At 41.5% G+C, this 17,819-nt stretch overlaps 1 protein-coding gene across 2 annotated transcripts in view; it reads right to left on the reverse strand.

Annotated features, from left to right (window-relative positions):
- The window catches only part of SYN3 (synapsin III), a gene marked incomplete at both ends in the record, with an annotated part of 168,787 nt that overhangs the window by 138,728 nt on the left and 12,240 nt on the right, over positions 1 to 17,819 (reverse strand). For both annotated transcript variants that reach the window (XM_084299840.1, XM_084299839.1), the window contains 2 exons: positions 3,399 to 3,490; positions 15,682 to 15,739. In XM_084299840.1, coding sequence (XP_084155966.1) covers positions 3,399 to 3,490; positions 15,682 to 15,739 — 150 coding nt within the window. The remainder of the gene's footprint in view (positions 1 to 3,398; positions 3,491 to 15,681; positions 15,740 to 17,819) is intronic.

Consider the following 17,819-nt stretch of genomic DNA (forward strand, 5'->3'; position numbering starts at 1 on the left):
TCCACAATAGCCTATTCATTGCACCCAGATATGATACCACTTCTCTGTTGAAGTGGTCACCCTGTCTAAATCAATGAGGAACTGATCCTCCGGGATGCATAAGTGCCATCTCCTGTTTCCTATATTTATGATTTCACTGAGGAAGCTGTAGTGCCAACTGTATCCAAAGAAGTTCCGGGGTAACAAAGACCAGTGCATAAGAAGTTTTGTTACTGCAAAATTACACATTGGGAGCTACACTTGTACTAAAATCAGGCAAGAAAAGTAATTCCTGCCATTCCTACCTTCAGTTATACTGTGTGCTAACCTTTAAACAACTACTTGTTTAAAGATATACAGGCTAGAAGTCATGGAGATCTGTATACCAAGTTCCTTGCTCTCTTTAGTTAACAATAATTCTTCCAAAGCTCTTTTTTTTTTTTTTCCAAAATTTTCCAAGGCAAGTGGCAAATGGAGAGCTTCAAGGACTGTTGTATGTTCTCATTCATGGCAGAATTTAACAAGTTAATAATTCAGTTAACATTATATAAGACTGGAGAGAATATCCTAGTGATTGATTTATTACTATTATTACTATTATTATTAATATTGATAACAAAAGTGTTTATCATGTCATTGGTTTAAAATCCACTGGCCTGTAGTGCATTCACTGTTTTTAGACCAACCCACCACACTGTTGCCTTTGCTTTGAAGAGGAATGTGAAGAAGGCAGGTTTCCTGCAGGGGGAGAATCCTAAATGTGCGTGTTAGGAAGACACTGCCATGTTACCTTCCTGTAACTTGTAGGTGAGATTTCCATGGGCTCAGGGTGCTCAAAAAACACCATGAGTACTATATCTCACCAGCCAGGAACATTCTGACTTGTGACTGAATATCTTGCTTAATAATTAGCAGAGGCCCTATAAGTGATGGAAAAAAAGATGTGTATGACCAAAATACAGCACCAAGAGCACTTCCTTGGTGGCCTCAGTCTGTGTTCACCAAGGCTGAAGGATTGCATCCAAGTCAAAAGATTTGGTATCCTATAAATATTAGTCTAACATTTCAATTTTTGTCCATTCTAATTTATTAAAGTTTACTGTTCTTACTATTTTTACTACTATCATAATTATCAGTATTGATAAATCTCTTTTCCAAAATTCTTCCATTCCTTTTGTGGTTCTCAGGCCCTGGGACCTTCCTGTTCCTGAAGTACAAACAGCTCTTAACTGAGCAGCCTCTGAGTGCTTTGGGCAGCAGAAATTCCTTTCCTGTCTCTCTCGAGGCCTTCTTGGTTCCTTCAATAGTATTTGCTGAGGACAATAGCTTAGAACCACTCATTCCTATGATGTTATATCCTTTTCAGTCCTTCCCCTTTTCTCATTCACCCCTGACTAGCACCACATTCACATTGGAGGGGTTGGTGCACACGGGTGAGCTTCTGGCCAGGGAGAGCATCTTTGTGGGCAGGATGGGGGGGTTTGACTGGAGTCGGAAGCAAGCTGCACCCAGGTGGTTGCACCCTGGTGTGTGCAACTCTCTGTGCTCTCACTGGGTAACAATGTCAACCGTAGCTTGGCGTGTTGACAAGCAATATGCATCTCTACACAAGCAGAGGCAAATCCACCTACTCCATAAGCATACATAGATGAAAACACAGAGAGCTGAACCACTGCCACTTATAAAAACATATGCATTTTCGTATATAAATACATATTTCATATATAAATAGCCTCATGAGGCTAGTTTTGGTGCATTTGTATATACCACAAGCAGAAACATGAATGCTATGCCACAGACACTCCTGTGAAATAAATTTTGTCTTCAGTTTCAGTTTAATAGCTGATGAGCTTTCTGCCAGATGTATGAATGGCTTTGAGGGGAAAGGCATGGGAAGGAAAATGAAGATGTGATCAACCTAGGAAATGGTTCTTGGGAAGCCTTCCAGCGTTGTGAGCAAGTGAACACAAGAGCAGATTAGTGCGGTGCGCTGTCTGATGGATGCTCCAGCGGTAGGTTCACAGGACATATGCTGTCTTTCACTGAGAAACAGACATTCATGGGACAAGAGAAAGCAAATGAATATAACAGACTCAACCTTTAAAGTTTTTAGCAGAGACTCGTGAAATTGTACTAAAGAACGGAGACTTGTGGACATACTAAGAGGTGTCAAGACCTGAAATGAATTGATGGACCACAGTCACAGCTAACTGACAGTGACAAGTGTTGTTTTGGACTGTTTGGGCTGGAAATGACGTCCTCAGAAATTAAACTGAGCCCAGCACTGTCAGAATCACCATTTTTCAGCTGCTCTAATAATCCCTTTCAAAAATCTCCCTGCATGGTATAACACATATCCGCATTTCTGTTTCCGAACAAGAAGCAAACAGACAAAAGAGTAATTAAATGTGTGAAAAATATGAAACTTCAAAATGTTGTATACACTAAAAAGGACAAAGGAATTGGTACAGAAAGAAGTAGGAAGGCTAGAAAATGGATTGGGAATAACAACGAGATTTCTACATGAAAAAGGAAAAGCTTTTGTTTCAAAGATGAAATACAGAGTTGAAAATTGTAATGACAGAAACTAATAAAGATACAGCCTGGGGTGGAAAGTAATTTCAGGGCTATGTAAACAGACATATTTTAACATCATACACCGATATGACAACCTACACTGCACTTTGTATAGCATTAAGTCCAAATTGTGGGCACTCTGGTATCAGAAAGAAGGGAAACAATGCTTTTGGAAAGTGAATTGAATGTGTGATTGGGGAAGCATTGCTTAGGAAGAGTCTTTGTTTTCAATGACTGCAATTGCAAAGTAATTCCAGCAGGGACAGAAATCCCCACCAAAGAGAGTTATGGTATTAACCTGTGAGATATACCACAGACCAAGGCTGAAGCAAGAGGAATCTCAGTCAAAAAAAGGTGAGATTTTATTTTATTTTATTATTTTTAAAAAAAAATTATTATATTTATGGAGGTGCTTTGTGGCTATTGCAATGATAGTCTGCCAGAGTCAGGACCTAACACAGGTAGGCTAATGAATGCAAACCTCTGTTTACAATGAAGGTTAGTTTGTTGACATACTAGGAGAGAAAAAATCAAGGGCAAGGAAGATCCATTGTCTGTCCCTTTATTAGGAGGTCTATGGCTAAAAAGAACCCAAAAAGGAGGCACTTGTGGTTGCATAAAGGGTCTGAACTGGAACTTATGACTGTATGGCATAATGTGCAATTGAGACCTGATACAAAACCACCAGAGTCAGGTCAGTCTTTCCATCCATTTTGGGAAACTTTGAAATCATCAGGTCTGTGTTGCTCTACTTCGGATACTGCCCAGACCCTGAGGTCATCCTGCTTGCTCCCAGATCTCCCCAGAAAGACTGGTTATAAAGAAAAGCTGGCACTCCTCACCTTACCACCTTGGTGCCGTTCCTCATGACCTGCATGTCCACCATGCAGCCACCAGTGACATATGCAGCCAGGTTCAGCTCAGAGAACTCAGCCTGGAGTGGAGCAAAAGGACAGAGCGTTACTCAAGGACAGCAGAGACATAAACACATGAACACAGACACAGAATTGTCTTCAGATGGAATTTGCCTTTCCATTATTATTATTATTATTTTTCAGTGAGGCAATGGGAGATCCTGTTACAGCTGATTTACCCCAGAGAGGCTGCAGAAGTATTTATGGTCCCACACTTGGGTGTACAAACTTACAGGATTAGGCTTATTGCAGTAATAAGTACTGAAGGAATTAAGAATGAGCAAGATGAAAAACACATACAGGAAAGAATAATAATAATAAAAAGAGGTAAGGTCATCTGAATTCAAATTCCAAGTTTCCACTTGGAAACATTCATTTAGAATTATGTCTGAGTTGGCTGTCACGCCACTGGCCAGCCATAAACCTAATACAAAAGGTTTAAACCTCCATAAATAGCTAAAAGGCCTCATTATGCTATAGGAAAGTGATAAGCAGAGGCACCCACCTAATTCGGTTTACTTGTTAAGATTTTAACTATTAAAGGGTTAGCGAAGCTGGGCAGACTATTAATGGTACTACACAGTTATTAAAACACTTTATCTTCTAAAAGAGGTGCAACTTACGAGTCTGGAAAGGTTGTCAGGGAATGTTTAAGCTGTGGGGAGCAGAAGGTAAATATGCACTGAGTGATTCTGGCTGCATAGAGTGTCAGTGAAGGTTAAGACACAAATCACAGCGATTAACGGGGCGAGAGGTGTGACAATCCTGTCGCGTGGCAGCTGACTGTACTCCAGGCAGGCAGCAGTGCCAGCAGGACTTGGTGAGCCCAAGCCACTCAGAGCAGGAGGAGGATGTTGGGATTGGCTGATCTGCACCAAACTCAGGCTCCAAACCCTAAACCTGTCTTTTATGAGCCAGTGAGTAGACCTTAGGCTATCATAACCTATTCATATATTGTGCCTTTTGTTGGACTATGCAAAGTCTTGCTTTCCAGTTAACTTTTATGGATTCAGAATCCTGTATTAAATTATTGGGTTTGCCTGCTCAAGATGAGATTTGCCTGTATATATAAATAATCAGCTTTCAGTTTTTCAGACAAAAAAACCTGTCTTCTCCCTTTCAACAGTTTTTTTAATCCTGCCTGTTAATATGTTTCTTTCAGAGGTAGTATGGTGGAGACTGGGCAGCAGTAAAATCATCTCCTAACCACTGGCTACCTAATATCAGAGCACTTAGATGGTGTTGCTTATTGTGATTTTATTATGATGATTGTAGTATTTAATGTTTGGATATTTCTACTAGATGGAACTGGAAGATAGAGCCAGGAACAACTTTTACATAGAAAAAAAATACAAAAATAATAAAAAAGAAAAACCATGGTTTTTTCCTCATGGAAAAAACTTGCAGATGGAGACTTAATGCACCTGTAAAGGCTCAGAGGCCAGACGACAAATGAAAAAATAACTTCCAACTTTCTTTTTTTAAAATCCACGTAATTTGAAAGCAATGGCTGTGGACTGTTGACCTGATGATGTAATGGGATTTCATGTCTGCGGCCCTGTGTAAACTTTTCAAAGCAACACCCTTACATGATCTTACATCATTTTAACTCACAATTATAATGGAAGGAAGGGGAAAATTCCTGTTGCCAAGAAGTAAATCCTACTTCAAACACATACACACACAATGGCAGTGATTCAGGTGACTTGCTGGACTTTTCTTATAAGATTGCATGGTACTGCCACACTGCTCAGGGTAGCTGATCTTCAGTGATCATTTTGGATCTGAGAGAAGAAAATCCGTACCTCTAAAAGTCACCTGCATTTAGTATGTTTAAAAAGCTCAATAAAATAAGGAGTGGGAGTTCACCTTGAACAAATTCAGCAAGAAGAGATGCTTTGGGTACCATCAGCAATCTCTCCAGTGGCTCCAAGTGGGACACAGCATACCTGCTTGCTAGCTTTCATGTGTTTGTGAAAGCTTTATGAAACGGAGAGATGAAAGGATGGGTTTTCCACCTCTGTGACTGCAGAGAGGTCCCAGTCAGAGAGCCACTGAACCGGACCTTTGGCTTCTGCAGCTGAGGGAAGCATCATCAGATATGAAATCAGAGCTTTAGCTTTAGGCCTGTATTTTATTTTATTTTTTTAATGCTTTTCTTCCATAATCATTTCCACAGTGTTTCTTTTTTTTTTTTTTTTTTTTTTTTTACTACAGGAATTAACACTTGGCTTTGCTGGGGCTGAAAGTGGGGAGTCCTCATCTGATGGGCTGGCAAGTACAGCTGAATTAAGCCAGCCTGACAGGCATTGCCCAGAGGCGGTCGGACTAAACAAAGCTGTGTTCAGACACCTGACATCCAAACAGGCCTAGGAATCCCCTGAGCTGTGAAGTGCTCCATACCAAACTGCCAGGACCAATTTCAGGCCTGCTAATGTCGAGAGCCAGAAGAAAGGGAGAAATCCCTTGTGGCAACCATTGTCCAGGGCACCCTGGCAAAGAGCGAGGAGAAACAGGGCCTGCGGGACTCTGCAAACCCACAGCATTACCCCAGCCCCAAAGCGCCCAGAAATACAACCACAGCTGAGGAAGAGTCCCTAATCTTTCCCTGCCACTTAGCTTTAACGAGCTAAGTCAAGGACCATTGCTGCTCTCATGTAGCTGCTTTGTCCGATCTGACAGGCTGCAGCGAGCTGGCGCTTGGAAGAAGGCTGAAAACTTCAGTCAGCAGAAATTGTTTCCTGTTGATTTTCCAGTGCTCCCTGTATTTTTGACTTTGTGGGTTTTGTAGCCTGATGATTTCCCTTGGCTGGGCTTTCAAGTCTGAGATCATCTCCAGCCTGCTCTTACCTTGCAGACAAAGAGGCCTTTGAAAGCAGCCTGAGCAGATAGAGTAACAGGTAACTGCACGAACCTGGAGAGCGCAGCTCTCCACTGCCCTGCACAGCAATTTGTGTTAGGACCCATCAAAAATTAGGCAGAAATACGTCAGATGGCGTTTTATGCTTGCTTTGCAGATGGTGCCAGTGGCTGCAAAAACATCTAAGGTAAGAGTGAACCACATGTGACAAACGTGACACAGTCCATTTTAAGAATAATTTAATACAGACTGTGGGACTTGTATTTTGAATTTTTGTGAGGCCCAGATTTGAGAGGGTGCCCACAAATATTTTGAGGACAGTTATGTTAAAAATGCCTACTATTTCAGGTATTTGGATTCACAAATCTCTCCAGATCATTTGGACTAAATCTTAACCTACTCTCCATTCCTCACATCAGTGTTCCCTAGGTACTCGGTGTCTTTCTGTTGAACTATTTTAGGGTTTCTGTTTCTGTTTGCTGAGTATGAAACAAAGAGGATTTTGTCGTTTTAAATTATGCTGTAGTGGAATGTCTGGCCTGACAGCCATATGTTAAAACACTTCCTGGGAGGCATGTGTTCAGGCTGGATTTAAACCATAAACCAAGTTTCACAGAATAACAGAAGACGGGGGTGGAAGGACTTTAAGACATCAGACAGACCATCTCTCCTTCCTAAGGCAGGATCAGGTCTACCTCTGCCGTTGTGTGTAGGTGCTATGTAACTTTTTTGTATCTTCCATGGTTAAGGAGCCTCCTCAGTCAATATGTGCTTTAACAACCTTGGAAAATTTTCCTGATGTCTGACCTAAGTTTCTCCTCTTGCTTTCTAAGCCCATTGCAGAACTTGAAGACTTACTGCTTCAAGACTTACCCTTCCTTCTTTTTTATATTTATATTTTTATTTTTATTTTTATTTTTAATTTTATTTTTTATTTTATTATTCTTTTTTTTCCCTAGAGGAAAAAAAAAATTCCTGTAAGATTCTCTTTTAGGCAATTTCAGAAGTGTTATTGTCACTGGGCTTCACTCTGATGGGGCTGCAATATTTTTAGGTTGTGACAGCCCAGTCACCATGCTCTTTTAGCTGAGACTGGACCATTGCTGAGCAAGATGGAAGGATGAAGCCACTTGCCTTACAAAGGAGACTCCTGCTCATATATTCCAGTCTGGCATTACGCTCCAGCCTTCTGCAAGTGAGCAGGGGTCTTCTGAGGGGGCCGCTCTGCCCTCCTCCTTGGGGCAAACTGGAGCTCCACAGTTCCTATCTCCTTTGTCTCTTCCCTACCCACCAGTTGTGCCCTACCATCCCACAGGCCTAGGAGGGCTGGTTTCCTTTTCCTTTCCTGTGTCACTGAGATGATGCTCACTATGCACACCCAAGCTTCTCCTCTTCTCTCTCATCCCTGCTGTGTGTGCACACGCTTGTACACCCATGATCTAGGTCTTGACCTTCCTGTATCCTTTCCAGCATCCTTCCTGCCCCCAGCCTGCTGTTGATGGAGGTCTGGAGCTCTGGGAATGAACTGACATGGAAAGAATGATGTGGGATTTGTTAAATAGTAGGCAGGATCACAAGGGACAGAACCTGAGCAAAGGGACTGCTATTTTTTTTTTTTTAACTCCCTCTAGAGCCAGCTCTCCACCTGGAAAGCACCATCCATCTCCCCAGATATTCCCAACATGTCCCTGTGAGACTTTCTGTTTCATCTCCCGGTAAACTGTGCTACACAACCAGCCTCTGACCAAGGCTCTCTGCTTGTCTAATCTTGCTCTTGCAACTCCTCACCAATTATCACTGTGGGTCTGTTTTGCTCCTCCTTTCCTGTGACACAAAATGCAGTCAGAATAATAGGCTGGTTTGTGTCATGGCTTGGGCACTTGAGATGAAGAATTACTAATGTCTAATCAAATCTCATACATTCCTTAGTGGATTTTATGCTTTAGTTTCTTGGTGGACCTTCCAATACGTATAAGGAAAGAGAAACTTTGGCAGACACCAGACTGCATTCCAGTAACAGCACATTTCACTACAGTCATTACAAGCATTTCATGGGGGAGGTAAGCAGTCCCTAATCCCTGCACAGGCAGGAGAGTGAAAAAATCATATGGATGTGAACTGGGGGAGGACCAGGGCAGTGTGTACTTGATGCATGAATTAATCACATACATGAAGTATTAGAGATTAAGCAACCCCTGATTCCCAAATCCCTCTGCTGAGACATTGTCCCTTGGAGACAATAGAGAGGGGGACACTGCTGTGAAGCTCCAAGAACAGCTTCCACAACTGCTCTTTACAAAATCTGAAGCCAGGACATATGCTCTGCTCCCAGCCCACAAACAGTGCTGGTGCTGATACCTTGACCTGGGAGAGTGCTGGCTGGTGCATCAGCTCCAATGGCGTTTGGAGTTGTCTCTTAAATTTTCTTTTCAGAAACCATGTGACTGCCTGACAATTGGAGTTCTAGTTAGCAAAACCACATTTCTAAACCTTTTGATCCCAGGAAATAGCTCAAATGCATGAACTCTGAAAGCCTCCAAAAAACAAATGGAAAATAAAATAATAAAACAAGATTTTAGATATTTACTAAATTCATAATTTTAAGTCATTCTTGCTATTCTTCCAATTTCCTTTATTCATGAATTCTTTTTCATGAATGCTTGTATGTGGAAAAGCTGTGAGGCTTTCGTTGCTGTTCTTGAACTACTTTCTGGATTTTAGCTGGAAAAAAAAAACCCACATCTTAAGTATGTAATGAATAAAAATTATACAGTTATTTGATGAGAGGCTAATTCTCACAGTCACACATAGGCCTATCAGTCTCTACCTTTTGAAAAGACCACTTTATGCCGCACATGAAAATATTGCTTTAGAACAAGAAGCACAATGGAACTGGAAGACATGATTTGTATTACAATTATCTCCTGTGTGAGCCAAGTACAACATTTTTCCTGACAATGCTGCCAATGGAGTCATAATCTATACCACAAGACTTTTCCAGAAGCATGTACATAGGAGTTCACTGAATAATCATTCCCTGAAAATAAACCAGGCAGCGGGGACAAGTGAATGAGCCGTGCAAGAAGAATGCATGTCAGACAGAGATGGACCCACCTTGTCAAGGGCAGGAAATGGTGGGAAGAAGACGGCTGGACAAACAACAGGAATCAATATTTTGAGAAACTTTTTGGCCTCACCAAACCTCCTTCACACTTTTCCCCCTTTCGCCATCAATTACCTAATGCCAGGAAAGATGTCTCTAAATATATTAAAATGCCTTCAGGAAATATCTAAAAGAAAGGTACCCTCAGGGTCAAGACTCTAAGAAGTGCTGCTTGCTCTTGCCTGCCAGGTCTGTGCTCTCCTCTTTCTCTCATGTGCTCTCTTCAGTCAATGCAAGACACAGAATTGGGGAAGACCACCAGAGCCATAGGATACGACCCATTGCTGCTGCAGGTACCATGTCATGAAACCCTTTCTTAAATTGGTGTACTTATTAAAAGCAGTAATATCTCCTTCTGCCTCTAGGCAGCATAAACGAACTCAACTCTCTTGGTCCCCTTTCATAACTCAGGTCTCCACAGTCATCCCAGCGACCTCTTTCTGCACATCTTCTGCTCTGTGGGCATCTGCATCCTGGACAGGTGGTGAGTGTCCCACTCACCTGGCCACTGCCCACAGTGCCACGAGCTGGCTGATGGGTCTGCAGTTGTCCACGTCTCAGCCCCAGCATCCCTCCCCTCTTCTGCTGGTGGCACACAGCCACGCAGCATCCTTGTACACAAGGAAAGCCTAACGCACAAGGAGACCCCAACCCAGGACATTTTATGATCCATATTGGAAATCCCAGAGTCATGTGAAATCCTTAAAGCATGCATAGTTTTGTTTTCTTTGGGACAAGGCAAAGAATGTGGTGAAGGAGGTGTCGAATTAATACCAGTTGCCTCCAGAGATGGAAAATGTTTCACAGAGCATAAGGCTTTCTCCTCCTGAGTATACTGTATTTCCTAATGTTTCCTGTCCTCTGGCTAGTGAAGGAGAAAGATGGTCCGAGAAGATAAAACTAAAATTAATAATTAATTTCAGAAGAGTGTCAACTCCTGTGGCACTTAAAGGTTCTTTAAGCTTAGCTTAGCTTTAGGGCCAACTTACATTATCAAACTTATATTTTCCATTTCTAAAAAGCAACAAAAAACACCTAGATTTTGTATTTCCTGAGGAAAAGAGCTGCAGTATACCCTGCAGTATAACCTACAGTTCTCAAAGCCAGAAATCTTAAGGCAAGCAAAAGCAGCAATGTGGTTCAAAACCTAAACCCCTTATTTTTAGCATAAGTTGGGAGGTGTATTTTTAGATTTGGCTGCTTCTTAAAGCTTAGGGTTTTACCCTCACTGAGTAAGACTTAAACTATCAAAGGTTTAATGGGAATAAGTCAAACATATTTTCACTTTTTGATCAGTGATTCATTCAGTCTCTTGAATGACTACCGTTGCTCCAGAAGGACATATAGTGGAAAAAAAAAATCCAGATAGCAGAAACGTAATCAAAACTGCCTCCAAAGGAAGTGAGACCTGAATCCAGGAGAGTATTTGCATTTAAGTTTTAGTTTTTACAAACCTATGTTACACTAAAATCAAACCATGCATTTATCTGCCTAATTCTTGCAGGAATACCCCATTTACTGATGTGGTAAAGAGAGAAAGCTGCAGAGCTGCACTGTGCCTCACTCTGGGGATTAGCATCAAAGACAAGACTCAGGGATGTCAGTCAGGTTTTTTGATGCCAGCACTATATTTATGAAAAAATGCAGGTGGTAGATTCATTGTCCCATTAAAGGAAAGACACAGTGCATACCTGCATGCAGGGATAATCTCTTTCCCCCCAGTAGTTTCCCTGGCTTTGTCTGTATTTCCTCAGGGGGGTCTTCTGACATCCAGGCTAAGAGGGCAAGTAAGAAACAGACATCATGCTGGAAACAGACATTATGCTGGATGAACTGAAATCCATAAATGTGTCTAATGTAAAAATGGAGGCTATTAGGGAAGTAGAACAGCTCATATGATGAGATGCTGCTGGCATCAGTGATCTTCTCTGTGTGCACTTTAACTGTGAATGCCTCCAGCCCCCATGGGACTGTAGAAAATAAAAGTAATTCAATAAGTCTGCTTCTCTGTGTTCCAGGAGTGGAGCCCTCGCTGCTACCAATGGCATTTGGTTCTGCCTCTTACACTTTACAGCATGGCTTCCTATGTCTCTTTTTCTCCTGCCTCCTTCCAGGAGCACATTTGCTCTCCAGTTTCTCAACCCTCAGCTGAACACCTCTCCCTCTGCAGCCAGGAGGGAGGAGAAAATGGAATTGTGTCCCTGGGTTTCAGTTAAGGATGTGTGGTAACAAATGCTGCAGCCTTTAAAGCAAATTAATAGATAAGTTTGGGGCATTATGCTGGAGATTAGAAGAGAAGAAACAAAGATGGAAACAAAGTCACATTCATTTTAATGAATCACAGGAGAGAGCAGAGGCTGGACAGTATATATACCAGCAGCAGTATCCCTGACAGCTCTTTCTCCTACTCATTGGCACCAGGTGGTGCCCACAGAGTCTCTTGTCCCTTGTTAGTGGTAACAGACTTAGCTAAAGAGCAAGGGACTGGGTCTTGTGCTAACAAAGGAAAGAGTCAAGGTCATTTGGTTCATTTCTGTGCTAAATAACCAGAAAAGCTTTTTTGAGAGTCTCTAAAACCTATTTTTGTACAGGCTGAGACTTACAGAAGTGGTTCCCTGAGTGGCTGGATGGCATTTAACAGTCTCTTCCCTGTGGATTATCCAGTGTCTAAGAACTGATTTCACCTCTGCTGAAGAAGCTGTAGAAACTTAATATCTTGAAACTCCTGCCTGTTTCTCAAATTCAGCTGAAATCAGCCAATGGCTTCTGCAGTTTTGGGTGTGGGGGACAGAGAGAGCGAGACAGTATGATCACATACGTCTTGCATTCCTCAAATGACAGCCAAGGGGGAGAGGCAGCTCAGAGAGTGGGTAGGGGAGTACAACCAGATTAGATAACTGACTCCCCGCTGCTGAGAGTGAGAGAGGGGGAGAGAGAGAGAGACTGTGCTGCTTTCAGTGCTCCTACTCCACTATAAATAAGTGATGTCGTGACTTAAAAAAAAAAAAAAAAAAAAAAAAAACATTTTCCTTCTCTGCTTCCACCCAAAAACTGCCCAAATGTCTTGCTAAGTAGGAAGGAAGATGTAATAGGCATGGAGATGAAAGAGAAAAGCAACACGGTAAATCCTTCCTTCAATTTAAATCAAGTATTGAGCATCCTGGAAGAATGGCAAAAAAAATAGCACTGTCAGAAAAATTATGGCAGTATTTTATTTTTTATTTTTTTTCCTCCAATGTGGTTTTTCAAGATTGTTAAACATTTAGATGTTTCCTTTCACTGCTTTCTGCCATTCAATTTCTGTTTTTTTTTTTTTTTTTTGTTATTTAGCTTCTCAGATCAAAAGTGGTTTTATTTTTCCCTATAAGGTATTAAAAATTCTCCTAAGGCAAACTGTGTTTCTAGTTGAGGCAATGGTATGTGGATATCTGAAGCAAGATCAAATGGAAAGCTGAAAAACTACATGAACTTACTGAGAAGACCAAGTAGCACAAGAGATCCCTGAAAGTCAAACCCTGACGTGATGCAGAGCTCATCTGGAACTGAGTAGCCACCACACAGTTTCTGTGCTGTTCATGGTACCATTACAGTAGTGAAGACCGGTGAGCTGGGATCTCAAAAAGAAAGGTGTGCACCAGCTGGGTAAGCACAGTTATTTCCTGCCTTTTTTTTTTTTTTTTTTTTTTTTTTTTTCCATAAGAACATTGTGGAAGAAAGTTATTTTTTTCAGGTCAAAAGGGTCTGTGTTCAGCCTCTGGTTTGCTGTTCCACAACACTTTAGAGTCTTACTCAAGAAAGAGCAAGAAGAGTAGAGGAAGGCTCCAGATAATCAGGAAAGGATGGGGAAAAGGGAAAAGGAGAAGGAATAGAAAAAGAAAAAAAGAAAAAAGAAGAAGAAGAAGAAAAAAGAAAAAGAAAAAGAAAAAGAAAAAGAAAAAGAAAAAGAAAAAGAAAAGGAAAAAGAAAAAGAAAAGGAAAAGGAAAAGGAAAAGGAAAAAGAAAAAGAAAAAGAAAAAGAAAAAGAAAAAGAAAAAGAAAAAGAAAAAGAAAAAGAAAAAGAAAAAGAAAAAGAAAAAGAAAAAGAAGGGGCAAAAATCCAGAGTCTGAAGAAAGAAATGCCCCTCACTTGGCCTCAATGATATGCAGAGAGGCCTGAGGTCAGACTTGAGGACTCCCCATGACAATGCAGCTTCTGTGTTCCCTTGGTAGACAGTGATCTAAGTGGGGAAAGAGATCATATCTGCTGTGTTTGAGGTCTGGTGGAGTTGAGAGCAGTTCCCGGCCAGATACACCAAGGTTTGGTTGCCTGATCTGAGGAGTGGGGAGAGGCAGAGGGAAGAAGCTCGGTCCCTTGTTCATTGTTGCCCAGCTCTCAGGCCATGTGGTTCATTCTCTCAGGCAGAGAGAGCTGCAGTCACTGAGAGACTCAACTCCACTTGGTATTTAACAGGGCTGCGAGGGACTTGGCAATGGTCCTCACCAGCAGAGTCACGCTAGCCTAAGGGTTTTGGAGCATTTTGGTGCCTCTTCTCAAGCACAGACATATAGCTCACGTGAAGGGTTTCAAGAGACAGGTTGGGAGAGTCTTCCTGAAGGAGTCCTAGAGGAAATGCTATATGCTCTTAGTGACAATGATAAGGGTCATTACTGGGTCTAACCCATCAGGGATCAAGAGTCCATTTCTGCCCTTCTCCATTCAACAGCCATTGGAGACAGGCCTTTCATAAGCAGCTCAGGTGGAATACCTTTGAGGGGAAGCACTGTGAGGGCAAAGGAAGAGGCTGGGGTTTTAAGGAAGAATTAGTAAGTAATTTTGAAGAGAACCAGGTCTAGCTTTGAAGCTGACCCTACTTTGAGTGGTACAGGAGGTTGGATCAGAGGTCTGAAGGGCAATTGTTATTTGATTCTATGCTTCAATGGGAGAAGTATGATTTATTTATTTTTTTTAATTTTATTTTTTTCCTTTTCTCTTTTAAGGCATTTACTGCCACAGCCAGCAAGATAAAGGCTTTGATCAGAAAGTGCAAGTTAGAGTTGTTCTTGCTAACAAGAAGTAACAAATTTGGCACCAATAAAAAGAGAAAATTGAATCATTTATTGATAACAGTTGCAAAAACAACCTTCTAACTTTTCTGTCCCAGAAACAACATTTAATCTGACTGTGTGTTCTCATATACAGTCTTAGGCAACAGGACAACAGCCCTTTGAAAAGAAAAGGAACAACTTGTCATGGGCAGTGGGTCCTGAGAAAGTCTTCAAAACCACTGCATTAGTACTTTTATACACACACACATACATAACACAGAATCACCATCTTCGTAAAGACAGAAAATATCAGGTCATTCAAACAACATTTGCCAGCTTTCTTTACCCACCTAGGTAGTTTTATAGCCCTAAAGGGGAAAAAGCAAGCGGAAAAAGCAAGCATATCATTCCTTCATGATCACCAATTCATATATACATCTCTCTCTTATTATGCTTGCTTTCAAATTAGGTACCTGCAAATATTTATTAATAATCATTTCTGCTGTGACAATAACATGTAAAACCTCAGTCAATATGGGGACTTCATTTTGCCAGGCACTGCACCAACACAGAGAGGAGGGAACAGTCCCCAGCATGAAGAGTCTTGAGTTGAAATGAATGCCTTGTGCTACCAGAGAAACAGAGTATTTGGCCAGTGCCTGGCAGAGCACATTAGATAACAGTTCGTGAGACTTCTCAGTGTTCCTATGGGCTTTCAATGGCTGAAAAGATTTTGCTGTGTGCAGTTCTTTTGCATATGGAAATCAAAAAGATTTTAGGCTCAAATCAGGTCAAATAGGATGAGTCAGAAGACTTCTATAACTCACATGTGGAATACAACATCACCAACATGCACTGTGGTGTACTGCCTTTGCACCTTTTTGGCACACATATGGATCAGTGAGATAATCTTCCAGTGGAAGAAATTATTGTTCCATCATCAAAATGGAAAACTTAATTTTAAGGTGACATAGTCACTAGTTCTGCAAAGGCAGGGAGAGAGGAAAGGATATTTTCACTTATGTCTTCCATAATGTTCTAAAATGGACAAATAATAAAACTCATCCCCAGTTCCTTTCTTCTGAAGAACATCCGCAGGTTGTTGCTGATATCTCAGCCCTGTCCACACACATTTCTTACAACCACATTCAGTTGTCACTGACCTGTTCCACACGGATATCGAATTCTCCATTCACCTTCTTCCCTTGGAAATATTTGGCCCTGCAGAAGAAATGAGAGACATGGGCATGGTTAAAGGTTTGGGGCTCTTATTGAATGCTATTTTGCTTCTGCAGTTCCGTTTTGCTGAAGAATTCCTATCCGGGTCACAGCATGTTTTCCTAATTCCTGTCTTCTTTCAGCTTTCTGTTCTCCAGGAGGAACCTGCCAAGCCAGATGAAAACCACACCAGAAAGTTCCTTCAAGGCTTGTGACTTTTACATTTCATTTTCAAGCTGAAAACCAAATGTTCTCCTAACCTTTTCCAGAGCAACAACTCTAATCAATGATTCCTTGCTAATCTCCTTTAATGCACAATCTTTATTCTGCAAAAAAAGGAGTGCAATGTATGTCATGCCATCAGAAACTTTTTCTCCTGATGTTGAGCAAGGATCTTTATCATCACAGCTGAAGTACTTGTAAAGTTTTCTCTCATGCTCTCTCCCTAAAGATTTGCTTTTCCATCGTTTGTCTTTCTGCTACTAATGTAGAGAAATAGTATACCCATCTACAGCACCATGAATGTAGGATATCCTGAACCAAGAAACTGTGTTAGTTTTGGAACTGAGAAATGTCACAAGAAGGACCATTTCTTTGCACCTTCCAGCACCTCTGCTCCTAGCTGCCTAAGCTAGATAGACCACAGAGCACTTACAGGGAGGGAAAAGCTGACAGTTGTGCTGGAGAAGACAGCATAGGAAAAGGGCAGGCAACTTTAGCCTTTTCATCCATATTTGCACATGAAGCTTGTTGTATTGATTAGTCAGCAGGGAAATTGCCAATAGAATTTCCCCTCTTAATATTTTTCTCAGTTTCTTCCCTTCATCAAACAGACTTCAAATAAGAAGACATGAACTTAAATTATTTTCTCAGACCCCCCCCTAAAATTTCAGGAAGATTGTGTTGGTTCCAAAATGCTCTTCTATTTGGAAAGCACTGAAAACACAGTTAAGCCCTTCAAGAGCTATTTCCAGAGACAAAGTAACTCTCTGAGTTCTGTTTCCAATTGGCAAAGACAGGACAGAATAAAGAAGTAAAGGAAAATGAGGGGAAGCCGGCTTTGCTCCCTATTTTATAGTATTAGCAAAAAAAGAATCTGGCTCACATTTTTACTATGTGTCTATTTGTTCCAATAAAATAGGAGAGACAGTAGGAAGGCAATTTTCCCCATGGCTGAAACACACTAGTTTTCAGCTGAATTCTCCCCTCCTCCAGCGATGTGAAATGTAAATAAAAAAGTTGCTTTGTTTTTTTTTGATCCTGGCTCAAACCAAGTCAAAAGGTTTTTCTTTATTAGGAAAAAATACAAAAAATAAAATAAAATCATAAGTTTTCTGCTTGGCTGTAGTGAGGGCATCTGTGGGCTGTATCGTGCTTCCCTTCCCAGACAGCCCATCCATCAGCGTGGTGCTAATAAGACCTCTGCATGGATGTTGGTGAGGGATGCTGTAACAGCCAGGTGTGACCAAGACTAAATGGCTCAAACAACCCCTGTCCAGTACGACAAGCAGAACTCCAGCCACTTTTCCCCCTCTTTTGACTTTACATGTTGCATGAAAAAAAAGCAACTCAACAGACAGGCTGAGACATCACGCCTCTAACGATAAACAGGAATGCTAAATGTGCTTAATAATTCCGCTGTGTTTCTGGAGGTATGGCTGAGTCTGGCAACATTCCTTGCTCCTAAGCATGAGGGATATTGCTGGACCCAGCAACTTCTCAAAAACTGGAATAAGCTTTAAGTGGGCCCACAGGAACTGGTCTGAAATTTGAGGCGTGCTACTCACTGGTACAAGCTTGTTTTTATTCCCAGCACACTCGTAATATATACTCCTTACCCACATTTATGAAACACACTTCCTCCCTCTATGGCCTCTCTGCTTTGCTGACCAGCTGGTTGCAGACTCCTTGGTGCTGCTTTGCTTCAGTTTGTAATGAAGTGTGATTAGCCATGGTCTTCAGCCCGGTACAGATGGAGCAAAAGAGGCTTCCACTGCCTAGTCCAGGAAATTACCCTCAACACAGTTAAAAAATCCTCCCTCTCTTCTCCACAACACTGGCTCTGCTCATGGGTAGGCACACA

Source organism: Netta rufina (genome assembly GCF_964035555.1).
Source record: "Netta rufina genome assembly, chromosome: 1".
In the NCBI taxonomy this organism is placed as follows: Eukaryota; Metazoa; Chordata; class Aves; order Anseriformes; family Anatidae; genus Netta; species Netta rufina.